Source organism: Chinchilla lanigera, unplaced genomic scaffold (assembly GCF_000276665.1).
Source record: "Chinchilla lanigera isolate Chin_1 unplaced genomic scaffold, ChiLan1.0 scaffold00012, whole genome shotgun sequence".
Lineage (NCBI taxonomy): Eukaryota > Metazoa > Chordata > Mammalia > Rodentia > Chinchillidae > Chinchilla > Chinchilla lanigera.
The window spans coordinates 33,286,390-33,297,480 of record NW_004955413.1 but is presented as its reverse complement, the minus strand read 5'-3'; the positions used below and the strand labels follow the sequence as shown (position 1 = coordinate 33,297,480).

The 11,091-nt window shown below is 61.7% G+C and overlaps 1 protein-coding gene across 4 annotated transcripts; it reads left to right on the top strand.

The window, feature by feature from the left end:
• The first annotated feature begins 3,532 nt into the window (after positions 1-3,532).
• On the top strand, positions 3,533-9,621 carry Mapk11 (mitogen-activated protein kinase 11). Of its 4 annotated transcripts, none has more exons than XM_013511374.1 (12): positions 3,533-3,687; positions 5,659-5,788; positions 6,038-6,096; positions 6,185-6,296; positions 6,368-6,397; positions 6,465-6,488; positions 6,580-6,694; positions 7,027-7,098; positions 7,293-7,372; positions 7,792-7,870; positions 7,953-8,126; positions 8,350-8,528. In XM_013511374.1, exons 1-12 carry the CDS (start codon positions 3,572-3,574, stop codon positions 8,427-8,429), a joined length of 1,071 nt encoding a protein of 356 aa, XP_013366828.1. In that variant the 5' UTR covers positions 3,533-3,571; the 3' UTR covers positions 8,430-8,528. The 4 variants fall into 4 exon arrangements, with proteins under 4 accessions (XP_013366828.1, XP_005379606.1, XP_013366829.1 ...); XM_005379549.2 differs by having other exon boundaries at positions 6,465-6,512; XM_013511375.1 differs by lacking the exon at positions 6,465-6,488.
• The last annotated feature ends 1,470 nt before the right edge of the window (positions 9,622-11,091 follow it).

Genomic DNA, 11,091 nt, shown 5'->3' with positions numbered 1-11,091 from the left:
TGGCTGGGTGTGGGGGCTGGGCCATCTCTGCTGCCCTGTGGTGGCCTTGATGGCTGCCCACCTCCCCTCCTCTTGGCATGAGCTGCTGGGACTGTGGGTGGGGCCAGTAGGGTGTGACCCTGTCTTGACCTGTACTCTCACGTTCTGCTACTAACGGGAGCCAGAGGCAGCATGTCACAGTGTATGGTTAGGGGGCCCCTACTGTGTGCAGAGCCTGCCGGACACCAGGGCAGCTCCGAAAGAGGTCACCAGAGGTCGGTTTCCTCTCAGCCTTGCCAGCGACTCAGGAGCAAACAGGACCCACGTTCTGTGGCCTGAGGGAGCTCCTGGCCTCACCCCCCAAACGTGTCAGGGACCATGCTGGGCATCACAGCCCAGCAGAGCACAGGATGCTGGCTCTGCCCTCGATGCCCCTCCTACTCCAAGAACCTCCACCCGAGCAGCAGGTGGTCCAGGCCTTCACACAGCTCCCTGTGGCTGGATAAGAGCTGCTTCGCCCTCAAATTCTCCTCCCCTTTGTCCCCTCCGTGGACACATCTTCGTGGCTGGGAGTCTGGATGGAGCAGCCACTGTGGACCTTGCAACCGTGTGCATCAGGGTGGTCGCAGGGAAGCCACATGGACCACGACCATGGTCTCCCCAGAAAAGGGCATGAAGCCAGCAGCTGACCTGGGACCTGGGCAACACTGTGGTGATGGCCTCGTGCTGGGGCACACCCTCCTCGGGGCCTGACTGGCCTGAAAATCGGGGCAAGGTGCTGCCAAGTCAGCAGGAGCGGAGGGCATGGTCTCCCGACTGGACCCCTACAGAGCACCTCTGTCTTCCATGGACGTTAGTCAGGGAGACCCCACCTGTGCTGGGACCCTCTCCTCCCCACCCTCTGGAGGACAAGCAGGGTGTGGACAGACCAGGCCAGGCACGAAGGGCAGAAGGCCAGCAGATCAAGAGTGACCTGTCCCTGCAATGTCTCGCTTCCCATTTTCCTCCCAGTGGAGGAGGAGGGGGAGGTGACAACAAGGGGCTGTGGGTAACCTTAATGTCCTTTCTAAAAGCAGCCCTTACCTAAGCTGGGTGTGGCAGTGCACACCTGTGATCCCAGCACTTGGGAGGCTGAGGCAGGTTGGCCACTGCAAGTTTGAGTCCAGCCTGGCTACATCAGCTGGCCTAAACTACAAAGTGAGACACTGTCTCAAAAATAAAAACACCCCCTAAAGCAGTTTGATACCCCAGATGGGTCTTCCAGGAAGTCCATGCTGACCACGAGTACAGGTGCAGCCAGGAGACGCTGAGGGGGGGCCAGGGACATGGAGAGGGGCTGGGGCAAAGTGAGCACATGAATATGGAGATGGGGCCCGGGGTAGGAGGTTCTTGCACCACAGCTCCCACCTGCCCTCTGCCTTGCCGGCTGCACCCCACCTCAGGCCACGCACTTTGCAAGCTTAGCCCTGTTCCCTAGCTGTGCCACTGAGCCACCTTCCTGATGGGGCTAGGGTGAGTGTTGGGGACCTCCCGAACTCACTACCTCCTGACCTCCACTCCCTGACCCTCACAGTATTAGACCCTTTCTGTCCTCAGAGGGTGCAAGTGTGCCGTGGCCAGGTTGCTAATCTGGGCTGGACCCATACGTCTTGCAGGGGTGCCGCAGTGGTCAGCCCTGACAACCAGGACTTGAGCAGTTGAGGTGTGGAGGGGGATCCTGCGTGGGCAGGCAGCTCCCCACCACTGGGGAGATCAGGGTGCAGCCTGGAGGGTCCAACTGGTAGCCCCTAGGAACCTACCTGCCATGGCCCTGCCCCCTCCTCAGACAAAGGCAGTTCCTTCCTCTGAGGCCCGGCTGAGGTTCCCATTGGGCCTTCAGTGACTTCCATTAACTCCACGTGAACCCTCTGCCACCCAGGAAAAGCACTCAGGCAGAAGCCTTCGAGGAGGCAGGGGGAGGACAGCAGGGCTGGGGCCACGCTCTGGCTCTGCCTAGACCCCGAGGCCAACTCTGGCTCCTGGAGGGAACTGAGGCCTACTGGGGGGGTTTGGGGGGGGCTTGGTCAAGGTCATAGAAAAGAGACCAGAGGGACAGGGCCTGGAATGCCTTTTGCCTTGAGGTTCGCACCTCTGGTGGATGAGCATATAGACCCAAGACTTCCTGACTTGTTCTAATTTGGTTACTGATTTTTAATGTTTATTTTACTATCTTTGCCATGCTAGGAATCAAACCCAAGGCCTCATGCGTGCTAGCCAAGAACTACTAAACTACACCCCAGCCCTAATTTTTAATTAAAAAATCAAATTTGTGCTGGACACCAGCATAATACCATCAACATCAGCTATTCTCAAGGCTGACCCATGGGATTCACAAGTTCCAGACCAACGTGGGCAACCTAGTGAGACACTTAAAGAGAGGGTGGCTAGGAGGATAGCTCAGTGGAAGACCTGTTGTGTGGCCTGTGTGAGCTCCTGGGTTCAATCCCCACAAAATACAGTGGGGTGTGACGGTGCACACCTGTTCAGCATTCTGGGAGGCTGAGGCAAGAGGATTGCAAATCTGAGTACAGACTGGGCAATTTAATCACATCCTGTCTCAAAGATAACAGTGTGGTAGTGTATACCTGTAATCTCAGCACTCGGGAGGCTGAGGCAGGCGGATCGCTTCAAGTTTGAGGCCAGCCTGGGCTACAAAGTGAGTTCAAGGCCAGCCTGAACTACATAGTGAGACTCTGTCTCAAAACACCAAATATAAGTGAACAACAATAGCAACAGGGCCAGGCATGGTGTCACACGCCTGTAATCACAGCACTTGGGGGACTGAGGCAGGAGGATCCCTGCGAGTTCAAGACCAGCCTGGGCTACAAAGTGAACTCAAGTCCAACTGCATAGACGAGACCCTGCCTCAAAAAGACAAACACAAAAAACCAGCAACGGGATAGGGATGGGACGTAGCTCAATAGGAAGGCCCTGGGTTCAGTCCTCAGTACCAGGATAAAAAATACACTAAAATAAATCAGATCTCACATGAAAACTCAGACTGTTTTAAAGAACATCGGTCAATTTAGACGCTAATTTCCCACTTTTCTGAAAGGGGGAACACAGCTACACACATTCCTCTCCAGGGTGCAGCTGAGAGCCACTGCAAGGCTAAGCCAAAGTGCCCATCCGACCATGGCATGGGCCCCTACCCCTGGCCGGGAGGACCGGACCCCAGCACATCTCAGGACCGGGAAAGTCCCGGTGGGCTTCCCGGGAGAGGTGACAGTAACCCATGCAGGGACCGCCTGGGGCGGCGCCACGCCCCGGGAGCCCGGGCGGCGCCGCTGTCCCTGGTCCTGACGCCGGGAGACCCAGCTGGACCAGGCGACCCGCACCCCTCGCGGCCGCTGTCCAGGCCGCACCCTCGTCCGAGGTGCCCGGCTTCGAGGACAGACTCCGGGCCCGAGGGCGGAGGGGCGGAGCCGCGCGGTCGGCCTCCGGGAACCCCCGCGCGGCCGGGAAATCCGCCTGCCTCGGCCCCGCCCCGCGCTTCGCCCCGCCCTGCGCCGCCCCCCTCCCCGCTCCCGGCGCGGCCAGGCGGGGCTCGGCCATGTCGGGCCCGCGGGCCGGCTTCTACCGGCAAGAGCTGAACAAGACGGTGTGGGAGGTGCCGCAGCGGCTGCAGGGCCTGCGCCCCGTGGGCTCGGGCGCCTACGGCTCGGTCTGGTAGGGCCAGGCGGGGTTCCGCGTGGAGAGGGGTCGGTCGTGGGGAGGGGTGGCGGCGCGGGGAGGGGGCCCCGTGTAGGGCGGGGTCCGAGAGTGGTGAGGGATTCCCCACGGAGAGGGAGCCTGGGGCGGGGAGGGGGCCCGCGTGGGGAGGGGCTTGCCTCGCCCCTGCCCCGGCCCGCGCGCCGCGGCGAGTGAATGGGGGGAAGATGTGCGCGGGAAACTTCCTTCCCACGCAGCCCCCGAGACCCCCGCTGGGAGCGAGCCTGGGGTGCACAGCGGAGCCGGGCTCTGGGCAGCCGCCCTTGGTTTTCTGGGACCAGGGCCAGATCGTCCCCCGGGCCTAGCGGCGCCCCCAACCCTGGCAAGTGCTATTGTTTGGAAGCGCCGGGTGGAGGGAGTCAGCACCCCTCTCCTAGGATGGCTTCCTGCGGGTCCCGCCTCCGCCCCACTTTTCTAGGCGACTCAGACTGCGCACTCGGGTTAGGCCTGACGGAGCAACGCCTGCCTTTCTCCCCACAATCTTTAGGGAGCGTCTACACCTCACCCTAATTATGCCCCAGCCAAAGGCACCGTAGGATCTTCAGGTGCTAGAGCGCCCGACTGGGGTGAGGTCTCTGCCCACACCCACGGGCTGGAGGACGGGTGCAGAATCTCAGTTTGCAGCTGTGATGTTGGCATCGAGGTTGAGCAAGGGTGTGGGCGTTGACATGAGACCCCGGCACTGTGGGGTGCCTAGGGGCCAGTGCCAGGTGGCATGGTGGGGCACAAGGGCAGGGGCGTCAGAGGTGCTAGAGGAATGGGCTCCCTCAGACCCCTGGGGGCGGAGCTGGGCCTGCCTACCACCAGAACCTCAGGCAGGCCAGGGCAGCTGTCCATCTCTAAGACCTCAAGGGTCCCGGGGCTGGGGATTCAGCTCAGCGGCACAGCACCTGCCTGGCAAGTGCAAGGTCGTGAGTTCGATTCCTGGTACCATAAGAAAAAAAAAAAAAAAGACCTCAAGGGTTGGGAAAAGACCCTCTCTAAGACCTGCAGGCGCAATATGACAGTGGCCAGCGAGGACTCACCTCTGGGTTCACCATCTGGGAGTCCTGAGGGGCTGAGATTCCCCTGTGAGGACCTGGTCTCTCTCTGCACCCCTAGTGCTGTTTACTCCCGGTCACTTGATTACAAACAAAATGGGGCAAAAGGACTCCCTGTCCCCCATCAGCGGCCAGGCCCTCACCCCTGCCCCGGCAGGGATTCTACCCCTCCCCTGCTAGCTCGTGGCCCTGGCTGTCTTCCCTCCACCACCCCTCGTGCAGAAACATGCATCAGCCCGGGGACAGGCTGTGCAGAAGCACGGCCACCACCCCTCTATCACCCCCTTCACAGCTGTGTGCTGGTCCTGCGCGCAGGGGGACTGAAGGAGGGTGGGGGACCTTATCCCCCTCACCTTGGAGCAGCATGGCGTTGAGGACGGACAGGAGGCTCGCAGAGGAGGCCACAGCCCTGGGGAGTGGGGCCAGAGGCCCCCTCAGCGGGGTAGTGTCTGCTGGCCAGAAGGAAAACTACGAGTGAGGTGCAGTGACACCTACAGCGGGGCGCAGTGGTGCACTCCTGCATTCCCAGCTACTCTGGAGCATCCCAGGAGCCAACCTGGGCAGCAGAGTGAGACCTCGCTTAAAACACCAAGCCAAACCCAAAACAGCACCTCTGGCTGGTCTCTCCTCTGTATTTTGAAAATGCGGAATCCCTGGGCCCAGGACCCTTGAAGGTGCTTTAGAACTCCTCGGGGAGCCTCTCGAGTCGGTGCGCCGGGTGGCAGGGCCGGGCCGCCTGACCTCGCCGTGAGTGGGTCCGCGGGACGAGAAGACCTGGGGTGCGTGGGGAGCATTGGCGGAGCGAACGGCGAGCTGGGAGCAGTCGGGATGCGCCCTGAGGCCCAGCCCGCCCCCGCGCCGTGCACCACCTCACTCCCCTGCCTTGCAGTTCGGCCTACGACGCGCGGCTGCGGCAGAAGGTGGCGGTGAAGAAGCTGTCTCGCCCCTTCCAGTCGCTGATCCACGCACGGAGGACGTACCGCGAGCTGAGGCTGCTCAAGCACCTGAAGCACGAGAATGTGAGGGCCTGGCCCGTGGGACCTCAGGGCGGGACCCAAGGTTGAGTTGGGGGGCCCGCCCAAGATGGACCAATGGGGAACGAGTCGATGGAGGGCGTGCCCGAGAGGGACCAATAGGTGTGTCTCTCCAACTGAGGTACAGGGCGGAGCCAGTGCCGTGGGGCGGAGCCAACGGAGACACGCCCATGACCGAGCCCGCCGTGGGCGGGGCCTGGGTGCTGAATCCTGGTTGAATCTCCACCTGTGCAGGTTATTGGGCTCCTGGATGTCTTCACACCGGCCACGTGCATCGAGGACTTCAGCGAAGTGTGAGCAGGCTCAGCATGCGGCTGCAACTCGGGCAGCCTGTTCAAGGAGGGCAGTCCCGCCTTGACCTGACTCCTGACCCCGCTGCAGGTACTTAGTGACCACCCTGATGGGCGCCGACTTGAACAATATCGTGAAGTGCCAGACTCTGAGCGACGAGCACGTCCAGTTCCTCGTGTACCAGCTGCTTCGTGGGCTGAAGGTGAGGGCGCGGACTCGGGGCTGGGCGCTGGCATTGGCGGGCCAGGCTCATCGCAGCCTTCCTTCCTGCAGTACATCCACTCTGCCGGGATCATCCACCGGGTAGGTGCCACCGTGGGTGCGGGTCCCTGCGGCCTCTGCCTGCACTCATGCCCCGCCCACCCCGCAGGACCTGAAGCCCAGCAACGTGGCGGTGAATGAGGACTGCGAGCTCAGGGTGAGGGGGGCTTGGGCTGGGGGGCGGCGGGGGCACCTGCAGGGTTTGAGGCCTGTGGTCCCCCCAGATCCTGGACTTTGGGCTGGCACGCCAGGCAGACGAGGAGATGACCGGATATGTGGCCACACGCTGGTACCGGGCACCTGAGATCATGCTGAACTGGATGCATTACAACCAGACAGGTGCAGTCCACCCTCAGCTGGGCACCCCTGCAGGCTGGGGGACACGGTGGGGGGGTGAGCCCAAGGCCCGAGGATCCTGGGGGGCATGCCCAGTCTCGGGGCACAGGCAAGGTCCCCAGCTTTCAGAGGAGCCTGTAACATGGTGGGTGGGAGTGTCTTTTATGCCTGAGGCCTGAGCCCACGTCTCCTTCTGCTCCAGGCTGGGTGCAGGAGGAAGGGCTCTTCTATCATGGGCCTGTGTGTGACTGAGGGTTGCGGGGCTGACTCCTCCCAGCTCCAAGGAGGGACTGAGGGTGGGCAGACTGACACAGCCCTCCCACCTTTCCTCGCAGTGGACATCTGGTCTGTGGGCTGCATCATGGCTGAACTGCTGCAGGGAAAGGCTCTCTTCCCCGGAACTGACTGTATCCTTGGCCCAGGCTGGGGAGCGGGGCAAGCTGGAGTCTCTTTCTAGAATGGGGGTGGGCTCTGGCCCATTCTTCTGTCCCCTACTATGCTGCCCTAAGTTCCTTGCTCTCTCTGCGGTGCCCCACGCCCCGGGGGCTGGGGGCTGGTGAAGGTCCATGGCTGGTCAGCAGGTGTTTCCTGAGCCAGGTAGACATTGACCAGCTGAAGCGCATCATGGAGGTGGTAGGGACACCTAGCCCTGAGGTTCTGGCAAAGATTTCCTCGGAGCACGTAAGTCCACATCCACCCAGCCACCAGCTCCCTGTGCTGACCAGGCAGGGACTGTGGGGCATGGAGATGGGCAGGCACCATAGGGGGAACATGGGCAGTGTGGGGTAGGCCCAGGCTAGGCACCCAACCCTTTCATGGGTACAGGTGAATGGGGAGAATATTAGAGGTATGAGGGTCAGTGAGGACAAAATCACAGCACCAGCGATGTTCTAGCTGTGGGCAGCAGAGTGGGTGGGGCAGGGAGCACTCTGGCCCCTGCTCCTACAGGCCTGTAGGGCCCAATGAGGAGCCGAGCCACCAGATCCTGGGAGGAGGTCTCTGGTCTGCCTGGCTCCTGCCCAGCCTGTTGGAGTGAATGAATCAGGGCTCTGAGGTAGGCGCCAAGCAGTGCCCCCCAGGCCCTTCTTATGTACCCCCAGGCCCGGACATACATCCAGTCCCTGCCCCCCATGCCCCAGAAGGATCTCAGCAGCATCTTCCATGGAGCCAACCCCCTGGGTGAGGACTGGCCCTGGGGCTAGGCTGGGTTCCACCTCTGGCCGGAGATGTGGAGCTGACCCTTCCCATTGGCCCCCTGCAGCTGTAGACCTGCTTGGGAGAATGTTGGTGCTGGACAGTGACCAGAGGGTCAGTGCTGCCGAGGCCCTGGCCCATGCGTACTTCAGCCAGTACCATGACCCAGATGACGAGCCGGAAGCTGAGCCCTATGATGAAAGCGTTGAGACCAAGGACCGAACGCTGGAAGAATGGAAGGGTGGGCACAGGGCAGCCATGGAGAGGAGGGCCGTGCCTAGGGCTGAGGGCTGTTTCTGCTGCAGCGGGGTTTTGCCTGTTTCTTCAGGAGATCCCCTGCTACTCCCAGCATGGTCAGGAGGTGGGAGGCAGCCCAGGACAGGCCCTGGCTTTCTGCTGGGTGGAGGCTGCTCCCAGGGGGAGGGGCTGGGGTGGCACAAGCTCACCTTTTCCTTCACTCCCAGAGCTCACCTACCAGGAAGTCCTCAGCTTCAAGACCCCAGAGCCTCCGCAGCTGCCCGGCAGCCTGGAGATCGAGCAATGAGACACTACACAGGGCCACACTCCAGCCTGGGGGACCTGAGCTGCCCCTTCCTCCTAGCCTGGGAGCTCTTTCTGAGGGGACTCTACCTACGTGTGTGCACAAGCGTGTGCCTACCGTGTGTAACAGTCTGAGCAGAAGATTCCCTGGGCCTCCTTGGTCCTCCCACCCAGCAACGAGGCTCTCTCCATGAGACCTCACAGTGGGGGAACCTGGATGCCCAAGAAAGAGGCCTCCCTGGGCCCGTGTCTTGTCCATATCTCTGCCTCAGAGGTTACCTGGGGTGGAGGGAGTCCAAATGGACCAGAACGCTCAAGTGTCAAAGGGAAGGTAGTGGTTAGAGCTGCTCAGGTTGGAAATGGGGGAGGGGAGGGGTTACCCTAGAAAGTACCAAGACCTGCCACAGGTCAGCCCACACAGGGCCTGTGCCCCACCAGGCTGGGCAAGAACCCTCTGACGGTGGCAGGGCAGGAACCACCACCAGATGTCCAATCAGAACAGCTGCCTATAGCCTTGTGTTTGCCTGTGGTGCGCACGGGCACGTGTGCACTTCTGGCGTTCATGTGCTGGGGCATACACAGGCTTGTGTGAATCTGTGGGAGTCCAGGGGCCAGTCTGGCAGGAGGCTTGAGCTGGCGTGGTTTCACTTTTGCCTCCACTACCCCCAGCTCCTGTTGCCCAAGGGATGCTGAGTCTAGCTCTGCTGTACACCAATCTAGAGCTCAGGGCTCCTGGGGCATCTGCATGAGAAGCGCCCAGGCTTCCTCCTTGGCCACAGGAGCTATGGCAGCTTCTGAAGCCTGAGGACACAATGCCGGCTGGGGGCTGGAGGAGCAGGGGGCCCAACCTCGAGGATGCTAAGGCAGGCAGAGCATGTGGATGTGGACCTGGACACTCCTCCGGGACCTTGGCCAAGACCGGACAAACCCCTGACTGCTTGCTACCTCTGATTACTGTTGTGGCCCTACAGCCAGAGATCTGGGGTGCTCTGGTATGTGGGCCAGCCCTTGTCTTCCCTTCTCCCAGAAAGATGCTGACCAAGTGATCTCGGGGACAGGACCCTGCTTGGAGACATGTTGGGGGAGTGGCTCCTCTCTGGAGAGGGGGTGACCTCTTGCCTCCAGGGACCCGGGGAGGGCCAGATGTCAAGTGCCTGCACCAGGGGTGCACAATAAAGGGGGTTCCCTCTTGCTCAGTCTGTGTCCCAGGTTCCAGACTGCACCCTCACGGTCCCCGCTGCTTGGAGGCAGTAGATGGCCAGATCTCCACACCACATCTTCAGTTGGTCTGGCTCCCTGAGACCCACACACTGGCTGGGCTCCAAGGTCCTCTAGTGAGACCAGCAGCCATTTCTGGCACCCTTGCTGCTCCCTGGGCCCGAGAGGCCAGGGGAGGTTGAGGACAGTGAGCTCTGAGGGGAACTGGGTATGATGGCCATTCACGGGCCACACCTGCCCTGCCTGTTTGGGGGACACGGGCTCCTAGCCTAAGTGCAGTCCTCCCCTCCCTCAGTGCTCAGGGTACCTGGCTGGTGATGCCTGTGGGCATAAGACCTACCCTGCCCCAGCGGCTGGACAGAGTATCAGAAATAGCTGCTTTTTCCTTCCGGTTTAAGAACAAAGGGATTCAAGGATTGCTGCTGCATCTGCACCTTATGGGTGGGCACAGCCTGCGTGTGCCCTTGCCCTGTGTCTTGGATCTTCAGAGGCCTGGACAGTGTGGTTGGGCTGGTCCTGGGGGCAGCCCTGAGGCCCAGGCTGGGCCAGGTCGTGGGTTCAGACATGGATGGTAGAGTGGAACTGGGGTCCCGGCCCCACCTTGGGAGCCTGGTCTGACACCGGCTCATGGGCCTTCCACAGAGAGTAGGACCACCTGAGGCTACCTGGAGGGGTGTGGTGCAGGGCACAGGGCACAGATGTCTGTGGTCTGAGTGGCCCCAGGCTGCCTCTGCTGGCTGTCGGAGGCAGCTCTTGAATGTGCCAGTCACCGGCCACAGCCCGGGTGCAAAGCTGTCCTGGCCCAGGTTGGCCGCTGAGCTGCTGACTCACGGCAGGCGGGCGGGGTAGGGGCTCCCGGGATCCTGTTACCACCAGCCCAGTGGGTTCTTTGGGTGCACCCCATGTGCCCCGCAGACCGGGATCCGGCAGACAGCTTCAAGAGTGGGCTTTGAAGGATAGTCTGGGCAGGGATGGGACAAATGGGGCCCCAAATGCTTGGAGGAGGTACCCCACATACCAGAGAGGGAGAGAGAAGTGGGTGTAAAAGGGCCCAGGGGGACCTACAGTACCAGCCTTCTGCTCCTGGGGGCTGCGGGGCAGGGGCCTCAGGGATGGGGTTGAGGATGTACCCTGAGTACAGGAGAAGGCAAACCTCTTCTTCCTATGGAAGTGGGAGACCCCACAATGGACACAGACCAACCAGCCCCCAAGCGGGGGCGTCCTTGCAGGTGGAGTGGCAGCTAACTTCGGGAACACAGGTCAGGGGGTGGGGGCTGAGCAGGTGGTAGTGACAGCAGGATGGGGGTGAAAGCCAACGGGTTCAGGCTGTCTAGGCTGGGGCCAGTGCCCCTCGGAGGGGTACAGTAAGAACCTGAGCCCCTGTTCGCACCCAGGGCGGAGGGCGGGGCGGGGCGGCGCGCCCTCCGTCACCCGCCCGCACGCAGGCC

What these genes read in the sequence shown, in the direction of transcription:
- Mapk11 (XM_005379549.2), top strand. Translation starts at nt 3,572, where the DNA reads ATGTCGGGCCCGCGGGCCGGCTTCTACCGGCAAGAGCTGAACAAGACG. An exon ending in ATGAGGACTGCGAGCTCAGG is followed by an intron (nt 6,513 to 6,579) that starts GTGAGGGGGGCT and finishes TGGTCCCCCCAG; the next exon opens with ATCCTGGACTTTGGGCTGGC. An exon ending in GATGCATTACAACCAGACAG is followed by an intron (nt 6,695 to 7,026) that starts GTGCAGTCCACC and finishes CTTTCCTCGCAG; the next exon opens with TGGACATCTGGTCTGTGGGC.